Genomic DNA, 19,314 nt, shown 5'->3' with positions numbered 1-19,314 from the left:
AAAAATTGACAGCCCTACTAGTTATACTGATAGTCCAAAGACTTAAGGCTAGACTAAGTTTCTTTTTAGATAACTGGCTTGGTACCAGAATGATGCTATGCTCACTGGGGTTTAAGTCCTGCCACAGGTGCACTAAACCCATGCCAGTTAGTGATCCACATCCAGCCTGTTTAAAGTGTTTGGGGGAGTCCCTTATCAGTGACAAATGTCACATCTCCAAGAGGTTTAAGCTCCCCTGAGTGTTGGATGTCTTGGTATCAGCAAAGTGGTCCTGCCAATCTGTCAAGGTGTTATGGCAGACACTATCCTCCTTACCCCGCACAGCAAAGTGTGCTGAAAGGAAATACTGTATCCCCTCTAAGGGATATAAATATTTGTATTCCCATCCTCCCCTGGGTTCCTTGTTGGTGACAGCTGCTAATAAACCGGAGAGTTGTGTACCAGGCATCAACACTGACAGGCAAAAAGATGCAAAGGAACTGGACTTGTTTGGATGCAAACTTTATTCCACAGGGAATCTTCAGCTCAGGAATCAAATCAACAGGCACTTCTGAGCTGCTCTTACTCCACCCTTTAGGAAAACAACATCTTTAAATTTTATAATCTGCCAGCGGACTGTATGCAGGAGTTTGCAGTAATAGTAGATGATGGCAAGTTGATTGCCAGAACTGTTCTCCAGGACGTCATGTGCAGTGCAGATGTGGTGGCTCAAATCACGGTGTGGGCTGTTACAGTGAGAAGATATTCATGGTTACAGTCCTCCAGGATTCCGCCAGAAGTCCAGCAGACCATCGTGGACCTCCCTTTCAAAGGTCCCTGTTTGTCTTAAGATAAGATGGCCAATGGGCTCTGTAGCTTAAAGGATTCCAGGGATCTATATTATGGTGAAAGAAAGGACACATTTTGGTCCTCAACAGCCATACAGACTCCATGGTTTTCCTCCTCAGTCTCAAGATTCGCCAAGGAGAAAGGGCAGGAATTATACGGGGCAGTCTCTACCATCCTCCTCTTCAGCATTAGTGGGCTCATGCTTTCCATCTGCTGCGTTCAAACAGGCATTTTGATGGGTTTGTTGAGGACAGTACACTAGTGTCTGTAGTTACCTCTATTTCCTGCCCTTTGTTTTCCAACTGATTATCCCATTTTCTAAGACCATGGGCCCAAATAACATCAGATCAGTGGGTCTTAAGCATGGTAGAACAGGAATATTCCCTCTGGTTCATTTATACCCCTCGCCTCCCTCCCTATCTTTCTTCAGTGACGGCTCTGACAAGATCATCCTTCATTAGGAAATCTGATTGCCTCTTCAATCGGGGCCACAGAGGAAGTTCCACTAGGCCTCAGAGGGTATTTCCTGATCCCCAAAGCCAAAGGAGTTCTCAGGATCTGTTAGATCTATTTTAGATCTAAGAGAGTTAAACAAATTCCTGAAGAAAATTAAGTTGCTCTTCGGTGTTGTGTGAGACTTCCCCCCGTGCAGATGTCCACAGACAGTGCTGGGGTAGTGGTAGGGTCCGCCCCTAGAATGCCATGTAGCTGATCATAGAAGTGGCATGTATGGTGCTCTGACCCAGAGCGACCGTTTCCCTCCTTTGTCTTTTGGTAGGCTTGCCTGAGCTCCTAGACTTTCACGTGGCACTGCAGTGTGTCCCTGTTGTAGCCTCTGTCCATCATGCCCTGTGCGATTTTGGCATATATATTAGCATTTCTTCTTTTTGATCAGAGTTCTGCCTGCACAGATTCTTCTCCCCATAGAGCAATCAGATCCATTGTCTCTATGGAGCTTGTTTGCCATTCTAGGGGGACTTCATGGTCATCTGTGCTGCTGAGCTCGCCATGCTGACCAAACAGGAAATGAAATTCCTGGTGCTTTTCCTCTGTACCTGGCTACTGCATTGGAGTTGAAAGTGCTGTCCAGAGCGGCCACATTGGAGCACTCTGGGATAGCTTCTGAAGGCCAATAACGTTGATTTATATCCACATGATCCCAAATTCGACCCAGCAAGGTTGATTTTACCGCTACTCCCCTTGCCGGGGAGGAGTACAGAAGTTGAGGTTAAGAGCCTTTTAGGGTCGATGGAACAGGGTTGCTTGTATAGACGCATTCATTATAAAATCGACCCAACGCAGCTAAATTCGACCTAACCTTATAGTATAGACCAGGGCTAAGCTAACTGAGCTAGAGGGAGATATCTAGGGTGAATTTGACACCCTTGTGTGTCACCTAACTTGAGGACTGACCTAAAGGAAGAGTATAAGCCAGAATAAGGCAGTGATGTGCTGCCTAAGGCATATGGAGGTCTCCAGGCTGCACTTACTAGCTCTCATCTTCCTTCCACATGGAAAGGGTAGAAATATGGCCCCAATTCAGATGTATGTAGTACTTGGAGGGCTGAGGCCTCTTCGTGCTGAGTGAGTGAAATAAAGGTAGATTTATATATTATGTCATGAAGGATTGACCCTTCACCTCTTGGAAAGATGAGAATAGAAGATACTGTGGAATTCCCAGGTTGTTTTGGCACAGTGGGGGAACTAGCCTGGGTGGTCTGCTCTAGTGAAATGGTAGGTGAGGAACCTCGTGTGGCAGGTAAAATATAGCATGCTGCTTGTGTACTGCAGTAGGAAAGTGGGCTGGAGGAGGACAACTTCGTCTGTATGAGGTGCTTCACTAGGCTATCGATAGGCCAGGTGGTTGGTAGCCTATCATGGAAAAGCAGCTGGCACTTGGTACGGTAAAGGGTTCTCTGATTTATTAATGGGGTTCGGGAGGTTACAGAAATGAAGGTTAGTATTGGAGCCCTAAGTGTAAATTTGCTAATTACAAAATTTTATTATATTTTAAACCATTCTTGTTTTTAAAGAGAAATACATAGACCTTGACTTTATTAATTCTTTTTTGGCTAGGAAATCATATAGAGGTGTTAGAAATTCTTATAACTTGATTTGTACTGGTGCTGTTTCTGTTTGTCAAATACTTGATTTTATTCAGGGTCTGGTATCCAGTATTTGCATGAAAACAGAATTATACACAGAGATCTAAAGCCTGAAAATATTGTTCTCCAGGATGATGGTGGAAAGGTAAGTCATACAACTGTGCTAAAGAATATCACCTTACGTGTCCCAAATATCAGATCTGGAAGTCATGTAACAATTTTGTCTTGACTAATTGAAATGAAGAATGCTATTGCTTTCTTACTGAGTATAGCACTGGATCCCACTGAATGATGCTTATGCAAAAGAAAACCATGATTTTAATAAAGTTCATATTCCTTCTTAATACAGTATTGCGAATTCTGTTTGTTTAAATCCAGTGTTTCTGCTTCCTACGAGTATCAGCAATGTGACATTGATTGTATCCTGGCACATGTTTTGGATTTCTGCAGGGTACACATCAAGATTGTCCTTGTGCTCAGCTGGATATGTTTTTTAGTAAAAGGGGTATTCTTGATTTGCTATTTTTCTGTTTACTTTTCTTTTCAAGCTCAATTCAACTAGTTTCAGGACAATAATGAATTGTGTGTACATTGATGTAAATGAATGAGTTTGGCTTACATGGCTGAACAGCTCTGTGTAGCATTTTATGTTTTGTTTTAAATCTTGTTCATGGATTTGTCCCCCCAAACCCCATGGTTGCCCAACCCTGGGTTTGACTCTGTACATTTTACTTTGAATTTACCCTTTTCATCATGCTTTATCAAACATTTGTCTTGGATGTTGACAGATAATTCACAAAATAATAGATTTGGGATATGCCAAGGATCTGGATCAGGGAAGCTTATGTACATCATTTGTTGGGACCTTACAATATTTGGTAAGTAATTTTTTTGTGTTTTACAATTTACTTTGGCATAACTTAATACAGTTCTACTTACACATGTTCCTCAAATCATATATTTTCCAGAAATAGAAAAAAATACATTTTCTGGAGTTTTGTCATTTTAACAATAGTATATTATTGTTTTTTAGGCCCCAGAACTCTTTGAGAGTAAGTCCTACACTGTTACTGTAGATTATTGGAGCTTTGGAACAATGGTGTTTGAGTGTATTGCAGGATTTAGACCCTTTTTACACAATCTACAGCCATTTACCTGGTAAGACATTTGCTGTGAGAGAGGGTGCCTGAGTTTGATAGAGTTGCTCTTTTTGTGGGGAGGTGACTCTATGAACTAGAGCAGTGGTCACCAACCGGTTGATCATGATTCCGGAAGCCAACACCCCAAACCCCATCCTGCACCCCAACCTTCTCCCAGACGCATCACCCTGTACCCCCTCCTGCACCCCAGTTCTCTGCCCCAGCCCGGAGCCGCCTCCTGCACCCAAACTCCCTCCTAGATCTTGCACTCCTCACCCCCTCCTGCACCCCAACCCCCTGCCCCAGGCTCAGCCCAGAGCCGCCTCCCACACTGCGAATCCCTTGGCCCCAGCCCAGAGCCCGCACCCCCTCCCGATCCCCACCCCCCTGCCCCAGCACAGTTAAAGTGGGTGAGGGTGGGGGAGAGTGAGCGACGGAGAGAGCAGAGACTTTGGAGAAGGGGCGGGATAGATCCTGGGTTGCCCTTAGATTCAAAAAGTGATTTTGGGTGTAAAAAGGTTGGAGACCAATGAACTAGAGTAAGTAAAATAAGAGTACATAAAGTCTGTTTGTCCACAGAGAATTTTATTTTATAGGCATGAAAAAATCAAGAAAAAGGATCCAAAGCACATCTTTGCTTTTGAAGAGATGACTGGGGAGGTTCGATTTAGTACCCATTTGCCACAGCCTAACAGTCTTTGTAGGTAAGTATGTTTATAGTTTTATGCACATTAATCTCTGAGTTTTCTTTTAAACCATTAAGAGCCAATAGTGCATATGACCAGATTTGTTATTTCAGGTAGTTTTGTGAGAAAATGGCCACAATTTTATTAAAATCAAAAATATGAAAATTGCAGCAGATTTCCATTGGTTAATGTGTTTTGCAACACAATAAAACTATCTAGCAGTTGTCTAGCCCTTTATCCAAAAACATTGAAGGTTCTTATGGTTTATGAATGAAAAGGGGGATTACTGGAGTATTGTGGCTCTCCTTAGAGTAGTTGTCCGTGTGCACGTTCCACTACTGGTGGTGCGTGTGCACCTCCTGTGCCAGAGTTCAGTCTTGTGACCAGAAGTATCCACCCAGAGTGTATGTGGCTTGAGTCTTGTCATGCTCTTCTGCAAGGGGATATAAGAGAGAAGGGCACTGGTTGCGATTAGTCCCTGTCAACCACCTTGTGACTTGGAACATTCATAGTATCTGCGACTGTCAGCAACCTTCCCTACCAGTTAGTTAGCTTACAGTTAGTAAGCTTTCCATTTCAGATGTGTTCCTGTTCTACTAGGAAATATGTATCCTCTACACCTTTTGTCCATTTTTCAAATCCAAAAAGTAGTATGGAAGATAAGGCAGACAATGCCCTTGTAATTCTGGTTGTTCTAACATGAGCAAGATGGCAGTGGTTTCCAGTCCTCCTTCATCTCTCCAAGGGAGTATACTGTTCTCTTCCTATGACCACAGATCTGTTATCTCAGCAGGATGCCCAGATCTTGCACCCATAGCTGCAGTCCTTATACTTAGCAGCATGGTCTGTTCCCCCTGATCTGGGGAAATCTTGTTTGTCAGATGTGCAACACATCATGCTAAACTTCTGAAGCAATCTACTCATAAGTGCTATGACCTCAAGTGGGTAAAATTTGTCTTCTGGGGGTTGGATCTTCATTGTCTGCATCAAATCAGTCCCTGCTTACTGCACCTGATACTATCTAGCATCTGTATCCTCTCTTAAAGTCTGTTTAGCACCCATTTCAGCCTACCACGTATTAGAAGACAACAGAACCATATTTACCCATGACTTGATTGAGAGGTTTGACAGGTGTGAATGTACAACCTACTTGCCATCATGGGGCCTTAACTTATTACTCAACTTATGAGATGACCCTTTGAGCTGATAAATTAGTGCTCACTGCTTCATCTATTAATCAAGGCAGCATTCCTTATAGCAATAATATTGGCCAGAAGGGTAAATGAACTGCAAGGCTGATGGCACATCCACAGTTTTCTGTAAGGACAAAGTTGGTCCTCAGTCCACATCCTAAATTCTTGCCCAAGGTGGTAACTGATTTCTCTCTTAACCAATCAGTTTGTCTGCAGATGTTCTTTCTCAGATTTCATGTGCATTTAGGGGATTTAATTTCAGTGCTTGTCTACATGGATTACACTGTGCATTGAAGAGAGCTACAAACTAACCCATGTCCCTCTTCTTGTAAAGGTATGGGCACATGCCACTGGGATGAAGACAGCCTTAGACATATTCCCATTACTGAAGTCTGCAGACCTACAAAGTGAACCTCTATAAATACATTCATTAAACGTTACTTATTTAGCATTCAGATCTGAAAAGCACGTCAGTAGGGCAGTACTCCAGTCGCTGTTTAATTGGGACTCTGTCCCATCTTCTGCAGAAGACAGTATTTCATAAAAAACTATCCCAAGAGTGGGAATGTCAGGGGCCTCTCGAAGAAGAAATTCAAGTTACTCATCTGTAACCAGGGCTCTTTGAGATGGACTCTGCACATTCACATTCCCTGCCACTCTTTCTTGGGGTCCTAATAATAATCTGACTTGAGGAATTAGCAGAAGGAACTGAGGTGACTGGAGTGCCATGCTCCCTTTCATTGCCCCTCCCTCAGAACATACAGCAACAGTGAGGAGAAGCGAGGGATGTGAGAGCTCTCCTGTAGGCACTGCTATGGAATGTTCCACTGTTAGAGCTGCACTACAGCACATCCCAAGAGTGGGAATGTATAGAGTTAATCTCAAATGTCTGTATCAGGTGAGTAATCTTCATTTCTCTTGGGTCCATTTGGAATTGGGGGCCTAGGATAGGACTGTCTACTTGCCAAGAGCAGCAGCAAAGGCATACTCACTTCTCTCCATTTTTCTCTTTATGCTGTGAACACCTAAGGCTGACTGGGACCATTTAAAATGCACAGATTAAGCACAGGCCAATTTATTTTTCTTTTAACCTTTAAAAAAGTTTAAATTTACAGAGACTGCATTAAAGAGGGGTGGTTTCAAAAGTCAGGAGATGCAGGAGTTAATGTTCCAGAAGCAACATTACTTCTGCTGCCTTGTTTTTCTGATTTCTTGTTTCATATGTAGCTTTCTATTACAGTTTCATGTAAAATGTGTAAACTGTACACTGTACTGGATTTGCAATGTGGCCAAGCTGTTATTGTTGAAACCTTAACTTTTGCCTTGCCTAAGGTGTAATTGTTTGACCTTAATGTTGTAGTAGTAATTTTCTTGCATTGAATAAGTGTAACTACTTTATTAGAGGGAAATAAAATAGAGGATACATACTTTAGGTGAAATCCTGGTCTCATTGAAGTCATTGGGTTTTTTGTCTCTTAGTATTTTTTTCTAGTACTGGTAGAAAACACATTTGAATTAACTGGACTCTTTGTTATAGAATGCGTGTCTTTTTCATTTGTATTACACGTCAATGTATGGTTTGTTTTTGTTTTGTTTAGTATAATTGTAGAACCAGTGGAGAGTTGGTTACAACTGATGCTGAATTGGGATCCACAACAGAGGGGTGGAGGTATAGACACAGAAACCAATCGACCGAGATGTTTCCTGTTAATGGATTATATACTGAATTTGAAGGTGCGTTTTTAAAGGTGTTATCTAACTACTGATGGTGAAGACCTCTCAGTGGACAATGAACGTGCTAATTGAGTAGAAATCCTTGCACCCTACAAATTGAGTGTCAGGAGTAGCATTCTTCCTCTCCTCAGAGAGAAAACACTTGTGCCTTAATCCAGTTCATATCTGAAGGCAAGAATATTAGTAGTAATGTGACTCTTTTTCACCCTTATTTTGGAAGCATAAGGGTGGCCTCAGACCAGTATGTGCCATGTCTTAAGGATGCACTGTTGACAGTAATTAAAACTCAGTTTATCTAATCAGCCTAACTTTTAATTATCTGTACATGAGCACATCTTCTTTCCAGGACAACGTATCATTTAGCCTGACACCTTAGTGCTATTTGTCTCTTGAAAGAAATGACTACTGTAAATGAAGATGACTTTATTCTTGGTTTTACAGATAGTACACATCCTAAATATGACTTCTGCCAAGATTGTTTCTTTTCTCTTGCATCCTGAGGAAAGTCTTCATTCACTTCAGTCTCGTATTGAGCTTGATACTGGAATAAGTACTGGAAATCAAGAGTTGCTTTTGGAGATGGGAATTTCCCTGGACCCTCGGAAACCTGCTTCCCAATGTGTTATTGATGGTGTGGTAAGATTATTTCCATTTTACTCCAGTTGTTATATCTGTTTTAAGTTTTCACATTGAAAATCTCAAGGAAAATTAATTGCTTTCATTTCACCACAGTGGAGATTGTAGCTTAAGCTGTGGTCTTTCAGTTTAGTTAGTGGTTAGATAAATTCTAGCACCCCTTCATTTACAGATTTAATGTGAAGTCAAGTGAGTGGCCATACAGAATCCCACTCTTGGTGCACGTGTGCCCCATGTGCATGAGATCACATTCTCTTGAATATCAGTGTCTGCTGGGGCTGTGCCTGTACGCTTCTTGAAACAGGGAATGAGGGGGGTGGCAGCCGCAAACTGCACTCGGGTCCTTTTTATCGCCTGTGGCTACAAGATAAAACATCATAATGTCCTTGTTCTTCATCTAGTGTCCTCTGCAGTATTCCCACTCTTGGGAATGCGCCAACCAGTGCATCTTGGATGAGTGAACCTTCTGGTAGTGTCTGAGTGCTCATGCGCCCCACACCTCAGCATCCGAGCATGGTTTGAGGCCATAGCTACGAAAGGGGGGCATGGCACCAGCTGTCACCTCAGTTCCTTCCAGCTGCCGCAGCAAAAGGACATGGACTTCTCCGGATTGCAAGGATCTATAGCAATAAATAGCTTTCTGTTTTCTAGATTAGCTAATGTTAATAGTTTTTAGACTGAGTTAATTTTAGGATAAGGTAGTTTAAGTAGAATATTGAGAATTAAATTTTTACCTGGTACTGACATCATGGTGGATCTAACTGTGGAAAAGCATGGATTTAAAAGGTGTGTGTCGTGCCCAGTAGTCTTCCTACATCTCAAAAAAAAAAAAGTCCAATACCAAAATGTTTAGGAGCGAAGTGTTCTCCTTCATATTGTGCTATTTGCAGCACATTTACTCCTCAGGCCCATAGAGACTGAAAGGATTTCAGGCCCTTTTGTTACACGAGGCTTGTCAGCCAAATCTCCAGGATCAGATATAGCTAGAAGATCTGAGTGGAAGGCTAGGAGACCTGAATTGACTCATAGTACTTCTCGAGCCAAGAAGGCTTCAGTAGTTGAGGCTCTGGTTTTGGGACCAAACTTTGCTTCCAAGTCGATTTGAGCTTGCAGCAGCCAAATCTTCTGATCTAACTCCAAAGATATTACAACTTCCATCAGAGCTCGTTCTAGCTAAAGATCATAAAGCTCAGGAGAAATTGCCTCAACCAAGCACTTCAGTTAAGAGGAAAAGAGAGGCCAGACTGAAGCAGATCTCACGTGGTTCTTTGGGCCATTCAGAACTCAGCATGGATCCAAGACCTAAAGATATAACAACTATGGATCATTCTAAGGGAATGGATCTGAAAAAGAGACCAACAGAACCTAGTGCTTCAACTAAGAAGGATCCTTCAGTGCAGGTTCACATAGATCCTTAACATAGACTGATCTGGCTACATATCATTTTTCTCTGAACAAGAGACCAAGATGGGAGCTTGAACATGATAGATCTCCAGAGACTGTACTCTCCCCATCTAAGACTCCAACTGCCTCTCCAAGAAAGACTGTATCCATTCTCCAGATCCTAACTTCGGTCATATCTCCTACTGTTTCACTATTGGATCAGGGTAGGAGCCAGATCTGATGATAGCATCTAATAATCATCAGTTTCTCTGAAACAGAGCTTTCCTCCTCTAATGGACATCTCAAGTCATTCTATATAGCTGGGTCTCCTGTGGTACTAGTATGGGGTAATTGGCAAGACTGGCACATGTCACAGTGGATGCCTTGCCCCTGTTGGCCAACTCCTGCTTATCTGTATTATGCAAGAAGATCTGACTCCTGAGCAGCCTCCATCTGAATCTACAGATTTTGTTCAATTTCATGAACTATTGGATAGGATGGTGTTAACATAAATTTGTCATTAGTAGTTTTGGAAGAAGCCACCCACCTAATGTTTGACATTGAGTTCTTCTGCTAAAAATAACTCTTTTGCCAATACTGGAGGGACTTTAATAATCAGCAAAACTATATGTCCCAATACTTCCTCTTGTCAACCAATTTCAAAAAAGGCTGACAAATTCTGCTAGGTTCCATATGAAGGGTTCTCTTGTTTTCATGTTTACCCAGTACAAAGAACCAGATCAGATCATCCACACTTTACTCCCTGTGAAAGAGAAGGGGAAAAGTTGTACTCCTTAGGAAGAAAATTATTCTTTTCAAGCAGAGGTGGCCAGAGGTTAATTTCACCTGTAGGAAAAGACTTTGAACATCACTAAAACTCTTCCAGAGGATCAGAGAAAATTAATGGTAGCTCTTGTCAAAGAGGGTCAAAACATTGCCAAGTATGTCTTCAGGAGATCATTTGATGTTTCAGATACTGCCTCACAATCAGTTGAATCAGCAGTAGCTCTCTGTAGACACGCATGGTTAAGATCATCATTTAAACTTATGGAAATGAAATCAAAGATAGAGGATCTTCCCTCTGAAGGGGGTGGATTATTCAGGCTAAAACTGATGAAGTGTTGGAAAAGATGAGACATTCCACAACTAGGTCTCTTGACTTACTGCATTTGTTTAGAAAAGTAGTTTTCAACCTTTTTTCATTTGTGGACCCCTGAAAATTTTTGAAGGGAGATATGGACCTCTTTGGAAATCTTAGACATAGGGGTCTGAGGAGTACGGGTTGAAAACCACTGTTCTGACCCCTAAGCGTCCACAGATTGAAAACCACTGGTTTAGAAGGAAACCACCTATGCCTGTGTTGGGATACCATAAGCAGTAGTGTCCTCTTCATACTATACACAAAGGAGGCAGCTTAGCAGCACCAATCATCTTCTCAATCCCAAGAAAGAAGAAAATCCTTTAAACCTGGGATGAGGACAAAGAATTCTTCAGCTGCATCTTCATTGCCCCATGTCAGGCCTCAGGTTTGACATAGAAATTGAGAGCTTTGAACCAGTTTGAGAAAGCACAACCCATGTTTTTGGAGATTGGTCATACCATTTCTACAGTGCATGATCAGCTGTCACCTCTGAGAGAGAGAGAGAGAGGGTTTAGAAACAGTAAGGGGGTGTTATACTATCCTGTTTGAATCCCTTTCTCCCTACAACCCTCTCTTTCCCTCCTTTTTCAGATATCCTTCTTATAAGATGATATTAAGAACAGAAGTTCACGCTCTGTATTGCAAGGTGGAGCTATAGAGGCGGCCCCATTACCGTACAGAAACATGGGGTTCTTCTCTGTTACTTTCTGATCCCAAAGAAAAATGGAGCTCTCAGATCAATTCTGGACCTCAGAGCTCTAAACAAATCTATCAGAAAGTTTCAGTTCAGAATGCTACCCCTGCCATTGATTCTTCCTTCCCTGTCCACTCTAACTTGGTTTGCTGCTCTCAGTTTTAGATGCATGCTTTCTTATTTCTATAAGATACTCATTGCAAATATCTTTGTTCTGTGCTTGGTCAAGACTGCTTTGAGTTCAGAGTTCTGTATTTTGGCCTCCCCACTGCACCCAGAGTTTTTACCAAATGCCTGTTCTACTAGCAGCTTACCTAAGGAGACAATGAATTTTTGTCTCCCTATGGTTAGACTATTGACTGCTGAAATATCACTCCCAGGAGGAATTGAGAAGAGCAATTCAAGTCACTTGTTCTCTCTTCAAAACGCTGGGCCTTCTAACAGACAGAAGACTCTACTGTCTCCATTCCAGAAGGTCCCATTCATTGGTGCAGTTCTAAAGTCCAGAAAAGAAAGGGCTGTCCTCTTAGAAGAGAGGTTTTTGAAACTACAAACGACTATCTTGAAATTACTTTTGGGAGCCCTCTCTAAAACTAATATACTTTTTGACTTTACTAGGTCTTATGGTCTCAATGACATATGTGGCACCATATACCAGACTCAAGATGAAGCCACTTCATCCTTGGGTTTCAAAATATTTCAGATGTGCTACAGACAACATGCTAAAGATGCTCAATATTCTGAGAACAATTCAGTTAATCCCTAATGTGGTGGCTAAAACCAGAGTATGTTCTCAAAGGAGATTTTTCAACCCTGCTCCTCCTCCTGTGTAATAGTTATGACAGATGCTTCCAAAATGAGTTTTGGGGAGCACATCTCAAACAACCTTTTCATTCGAGGGCTTTGGAACCAATAAGAATCTGTATTACACATAACTTATTAACTCACAGCTATTTGACTCTCAAATCCTTTCTTCCTCAGGTGTAAAATTCAATAGTAGACACACACAGTATGTCAGTTATATATTACATCAGGGGTCAGCAACCTTTCAGCAGTAGTGTGCCGAGTCTTCATTTATTCACTCTAATTTAAGGATTCGTGTGCCAGTAAAACATTTTAATGTTTTTAGAAGATCTCTTCCAAATCAAGTAGGCAGAAGAATAGCCTTTTCACACTGCCAATAAAGATTGATCATGGATGCCTCCATTGCCGGGTGGGGAGCACATGCAGACTGTCTGAAAACTCAGGGACATTGGCCCCTCTACAGGCTGTTCTGCACATAAGCACCCTGGAACTCAGAGCTATCAGATTGGCTTACAAAGCCTTCCTGCCCCAGTCAAGGATCTGACGATACATGTGCTTGCAGACAACACCACAGCAATGCATTGTGTAAATCAGCAAGGGGGAGCCAGATCCTTTCCTCTTTGTCAGGAAGCTACGTGACTCGCACTGGTGCCTCAAGAATCATGGTCCTTCATCTCTTGGGTTTCCAAGAGATTGTCTGCCTCAGCAGGGACATCTTGGGGGGAGCCACAGATGGTCTCTTAAAACTAAGGCCCTCCTGGAAGTCTTTCAGAAATGGGGGCTCTCATAGGTGGATCTTTCTGTGATGAGCCTTAATGCCATGTGCAAACAGTTCTCTTCCAAAGGAGGCTTGTGCTCGGGTTTGCTATCAGATATCCCTTCCCACGAGCATCTGTTGAAACAAGAAGTGCATCACCTTCTGCAAATAGGGATGGTGGAACTAGTCCTAACACAACACACTGGGAAGAGATTTTATTCCCATTACTTTCTGGCTCAAAAGAAATATAGGGGGTGGATACCTGAGAGAAAACAACAAATTTTCCGTGCCCACAGATTCAAAATGGTCAGCCTGAACTCAATCATCCCTACACCTGAAGAAAGTGACTGATTCACAGCCCTTGACCTACAAGATGCATACTTTCACATTAAAATCCACCTGGCTCTTCATTATGAAGCGTCTTTAAGTTCACAGTAGGACAAGAACACTTCCAATACAGAGTCCTTCCATTCAGCCTGTAGACAGCACCAAGAGTGTTCACCAAAACACTGGCGGTAGTAGCAGTGCACTTACGCAGACAAGGGATACTCCTGTTCCCTTACTTAAACGACTGCCTAATCAAGGGCTCCACAAAGACAGAACAGAAAGAGGTGTTCAACTAACCATCTCCCTCTTCCACTCCCTGGGGCTACAAATCAATGGAAAGAAATCACTCTCACTCCAGTACAACAACTGGAATTCATAGATGCTCGCCTGGATTCACTCACGGCCAGAGCATCCCTTCCAGAGCTCCGCTTTACAAAGATGACCTCCTTTACATCAGTGGTCTCACACAGCCCATGAGTGCATGCATGCACCTGCTTACACCTACTAGTGCACGTCCCAGTATGCCAGGCTACATATGCAGTGGCAAGCACGTCAGGCTACACATACAGTGCCTACAAACATGGCTAAATACAGTCTACGTACCACAGAGGCACAGCCTAAACAAGAGAATCACACTCTCACCGCAGAGGTGATTCAGTCACTGCACTGGTGGACAAACCCATCAAATGTGTGCTCAGGCCTACCTTTCCAACAGGAAACACCATCAGTTCAAATCACAACAGACGCCTCCCTGATTGGATGGCGGGCCCCACCTGAAACAATATAGTGCCCAGGGCAAATGGTCACCAGCAAAGACGCACCTTTACATAAACCTACAAGAACTATGTGCGGTCTGCAGTGCATGCTACCACTTCTTTCCTCTAATAAGAAACAGAACGTTAACAGAAAACATTGCATGCATATTCTTTATTAACTGCCAGGGTGATCCCCTTCGTTATGTGTGGAAGCTCTAAAGTTATGGAACTGGTGCAAAAAGCACAATATCACTATAACAGCTTCATATCTAGCAGGCTGCCTGAATATAATGGCGGACATACTAAGCAGACAGTTCTCACCAGAGCACAAATGGGAACTGGATGAAATAACACAACACATCTTTTGGAGGTGGAGAAATCCATCCATATACCTATTTGTCACATGAGCAAACAAGAAGTGCCCAGGATTCTGCTCACGAACAGGACAGAGCATGCAATCATTGAGAGATGTGTTCCTGATAAAATGGAATGCCCTGCTCCTATATGCTTTCCCTCCAATTCCTCTAATCTCCAGAGTCATACACAAAATACGAACCAACAGGGCCAAAATATTCCTCATAGTGCCAACATGGCCCAGACAGACTTGGTTCACTTACCTGAATCACATGGTGATATGCACTACATTCAATATCTCTCGACAACACAATCTCCTCTCGCAGGACAACAGACAAGTCCTCCGTCCCGATCAAGGGAAATTTCTCCTGAGTGTGAGGCTCCTTCATGGCTCCAAGGGGACGAATTAACCTGTTCGGATCAAGTACAAATAATACTGGTTAATAGCAGGAAACAAAATACACGACGTACTTATCTCCAAAAATGGAAGAGATTTTCCATTTGGTGCCAAAACAAACAAATATCAGCAAACCAGGCCCACTCCCATTGATCCTGGAGTACCTACTATTGTTAAAGAAATCAGGACTGGCTACAAACTTGATCAAAGTCTACCTTGTGGCAATAACCACCTTTCACCAGCAGGTAGAAGGGACCTCAGTGTTCGCCCACCTGATTACAAAGAGATTCGTAACGAGGCTACAAAACATGTACCCGGACTTCTGTGAACTCTCTCTGGCATGTAGTAAACCTAGTGCTCAAATCCTTAACTAGAAAACCATTTGAACCCTTAGCATCTTGTTTTGTGCTCCATTTATCAATGAAAGTAACATTCTTAATATTCATCACATCGGCACGATGAGTGAGCAAGATTGGGCACTCATGGCTCATGCCCCCCATACACAGTGTTCGACAAGGAAAAAGTGACACTGAGGACTCACCCAAAATTTATGCCCAAAATATCATTCTCATTCCACTTTAACCAGCCAATTCCCTACTCACTTTCCACCCTAAACCATACAGCAACCCACAAGAGGCAGCATTACACACACATGATGTATGCCGTGCCATGGCCTTTTACCTAGACAGGACAAAGACCTTTCATAAGTCCCCCCGACTGTTCATAATAACAAAGGAAAGGTCGAAAGGCACAGCTATATCAACACGAGACTATCGAAGTGGATATCAAACTACATCCATTTGTGCAAATCCTTACGTAACACTGAAGCTGCAAAGCGCATCAGAACACACTCGACAAGGGCTGTAGCAGCTTCTACAGCATTTCTGCACAATGGGCCCATCCTTGTAAGCTGCTCTGCGTATGTCATGGGCATCCACGCTTTCACCAATTGTTACGCAATCACACTTTGCTCGAGCACAGATGCTAAATTAGGCTGCACAGTCCTAGCAGCAGCTACACAATCAACTCCAAAGCCCCTTCCATCCGCATGTGGGCACTGCTCTACGTTCACCTGAAGTGGAGCACCCACAGGACACCACTGGATGAAGAAGAGGTTACTCACCTTGTGCAGTAACTGAGGTTCTTTGAGATGTGTGTCCCTGTGGGTGCTCCATTACCCATCCTCCTCCCCGCTACTTTGGAGTAACAATCAGCTGCTCCATAGTAGAGAAGGAACTGAGGGGTTTGAGGCGTGTGCATGTCAGAAGAGGCGTCAGCACCACCACGAGACAGCTACTGTGCACACATGCCCCAACCAGACATTGCTAGCAAAAACTCCGATCGACGGTGCCAGGACGCACCACCACCTGAAGTGGAGCACGCATGGGGACACATCTCAAAGAACCTCAGTTACTGCACAAGGTGAATAACCTTTTCTTTTGGATTATTTACTCTTTGTTAAGCTTGGTATAGCTACACCTAGCGGTGATATCTGTTAGTCATCCCCATATTCAAGGTCACACTATTTTCTCATGCCCTATGGCAGATATGGCCAAACCGCAGCTTGTGAGCTGCATGTGGCTCTTTTACAGTTGAAGCACGGCTTGCAGAGCCACCCCTCTCCCTGTCCATTCTTCATCTATCAGACTGGTGGGGAGGAAGCTCGGGGCTTTGTCTTGGGTGGGGTGGTGGGGCTAGGGGCTTCTGCCTTGTGGAAGAGGGATTCTGGGCTTTAGCTTCACGGGGTATTGGGGCAGAAGCCCCGCACCCTGGCATACAGTGTCCTTCGGGGCAGATAGTGCATGTCTTGCAGCTCTTGAGCTTCTGAAAATTATCGTATAAAGCTCGGAGGGTCAGTAAATTTGGCCACCCCTGCCCTGTGGCATCAAAAAATTTTAAGGGGCTCATGTTTTCCCCCTCAAACCTCAGCACGGTACTGACAGATGGATGAGCCCTCTCTGTTTGAGTTTCTGACTGTGCATTCTCTTTACCATCTGTTAGTGAACACTGCCTTCTTGATAGCCATCATATCAGCTAGGAGGATAGGGGACATTCAGGCTCTCAGCTCAAGGCCTCCATGTATGATTTTCCTCAGGGACAGTCTTCCTCACCTGATATGTCTGCCTAAGTTAGTGTCCAACTGTCACACCAACCAATCTATTCACTTTCTAGTTTTCCTTCTGAAACCTCACTTGTCCCATTCACGCTCCTGATGTTAGGATGTTATTCTTTTATTTGAACAGAACCAAACCAAAGATGTATGACTAGACTTTTCATGGTGTCTTCTGAGAGGGTTAAGGCTCAATCAGAATCTTCACAGAGACTAAGTGGGTCTTGAACTGTGTCAAGACCTGCTATCCCCTAGCCAATAAAGACATACTTGGACAAGTTAGAGCTCGCTGCAGCTGTGCCCAGGAAGTCTCTGTGGCCTGCCTTACATATTTCTGAAATGGAGACACTGTAGAGCAGTAGCATGGAATTCAGTCTGCACTTTTATCTCCCAGTATTCTCTTGTGCAAGCTTCCAAGGTGGATGTAGGGCAATCTTACAATCACTATTCAAGTAGATGTCCCCTCACCCACCTTCTGGCTTCCAGATGATTGATTGCTAATCATGAAGAGAGGAACCGGTGTGGGCAAATACTCGAAGAAAATATGGTTACTTGCCCTACAGTGATTGTAGTTCTTCGAGATGAGTTACCCACACAGATTCCACATCTTCCCAACATTCCTGGTGATGGAAGTCTTATTCATGGGATTTTTTATTGGCAAAGGTATAGAGCATGGGTTGCTGCCACCCTGCCCTATATACTTTCTGCTGTGGAAAATGACAGGGTGTGAGAGGGCAAAGATGCAGCCCTAAAGGACGCTGCTGTTCAAAAGAATCCAATCTTGGGCTTGTGTGTGGGGTCTGAACCTAAGCTGTGCTTCATGTGTTTATCCTTCCAAGGCCAGGGGCCAATATTTTAAAGAATAGGTGCTTAATGTTAAGATCCTTAGTCCCTGTTTAAGGACCTAGATAGAATAGCTCGATTCACCAAAGTGCTGAGCCCTCATCAGCTCTCAGTGTGCAAAATGATGGTTGTATCTGAGATCAGCATCTCCTCTAACTAGTTCAAAAAATTGCATAGCACTCAACCGTTGGATTGGTGAGATGTGATGAAGTGCTTTTGAGGACAGTTTGTGTTTGGGATTCTTTGTTTATAATCTTTCTTTCTCTCACCAGAGAGGCTGGGACAGTTACATGGTTTATTTGTTCGATAAAAGCAAAACTGTGTATGAAGGACCCTTTGCTTCCAGAAGTCTGTCTGACTGTGTAAATTACATTGGTAAGTGTATTCCAATAGACTGTGAACCTGAATGCCCTTCAACTACTTTAATACCCAAATTTGTCTTGCTTTAAAAATCTGCATCTACAGAGTGTCTGAGATATTTTCTCTTCAAGCTCTTCAAAGATTTATATTAAAACCCCTGAGCATTGAGGAAACACAGTCCGTCTCCACTGTCAGTAAATAAATCTCATCCAAATAGAACCACAACTGGTGTGGCCAAAAACTCTGTAGTGTCAGTTCCTGTGGGAGCAGACTGCTATGCAATCATATAAATTAGGAAAAAGACCTGTTACCTGACCACGTCTCCAACTCTCACCTCTTAGTCCCCAAGTGTTCCATTACAGCCTTTGGTAACATAGTTGGGTGGGAGTGGACACTTTTGCCTATGCCTTATTGACTAAGATGAGTGGGAGAGTGGGGGGGATGGAATTAGATTCCAGAACCTCTTTTCCCTCCTGTTCCTCTTTGGGGTGTAATAGAGGGTATTGTTATGTGGCATGCACACAAGGACTAAGGTTATACATGCAACCTTAACTTTGGCATCTCGTAACTGTTGAGTGCTCAACTGTGCAACATTAGTGTTCTTCAAATGTAGTGTTTTTTCTGGAATTATGTGTACAGCACTATAGATGTGCACGGGATATGACTGACACATAGCAGTTCTTCTGTGTGTGGTTGCACATGTCCATCATCCCCTGTAGGGGTATGAGTGCGCCAGGGCACAATTGTCAAGAGTTTTCTCCCAATGGTACTCATTGAGGCAGCACGAGTGCCCTCTGTGCCTTGTGCGCGGTACACAGACAAACGGGGCAGTGCCACTCTGACCCTCCTCAGTTCCTTCCTGCTGCCCATGATGGTTGTTGGCATTCCCTTTTCTTGCTTCTGCAAGTCTTTTTGTCAAGCATGTAAATAGTGCCCATTTGTAAGTTTTTCTGTATAGTTAGTGTAGGTTGGATATTAATGTAGTTTAAAAAAAACAAACTGGCTTTGTTGGTTTTGTGGATCTAGCACCCAGTCTGGGTACCAGCCCTAGTACTGGAGATATGCCAA

General features: G+C 43.2%; 1 protein-coding gene across 7 annotated transcripts in view; it reads left to right on the top strand.

Moving 5' to 3' along the window:
• CHUK (component of inhibitor of nuclear factor kappa B kinase complex) overlaps positions 1-19,314 on the top strand; it is a 95,753-nt gene that overhangs the window by 33,607 nt on the left and 42,832 nt on the right. For all 7 annotated transcript variants that reach the window (XM_050960118.1, XM_050960115.1, XM_050960117.1 and 4 more), the window contains 7 exons: positions 2,990-3,078; positions 3,722-3,811; positions 3,967-4,091; positions 4,669-4,776; positions 7,550-7,685; positions 8,127-8,321; positions 18,159-18,261. In XM_050960118.1, coding sequence (XP_050816075.1) covers positions 2,990-3,078; positions 3,722-3,811; positions 3,967-4,091; positions 4,669-4,776; positions 7,550-7,685; positions 8,127-8,321; positions 18,159-18,261 — 846 coding nt within the window. The remainder of the gene's footprint in view (positions 1-2,989; positions 3,079-3,721; positions 3,812-3,966; positions 4,092-4,668; positions 4,777-7,549; positions 7,686-8,126; positions 8,322-18,158; positions 18,262-19,314) is intronic.

Source organism: Gopherus flavomarginatus, chromosome 6, assembly GCF_025201925.1.
Source record: "Gopherus flavomarginatus isolate rGopFla2 chromosome 6, rGopFla2.mat.asm, whole genome shotgun sequence".
Classification (NCBI taxonomy): Eukaryota; Metazoa; Chordata; order Testudines; family Testudinidae; genus Gopherus; species Gopherus flavomarginatus.
Note: the sequence above shows the minus strand (reverse complement) of the source record. Positions and strands in the feature narration are given on the sequence as shown.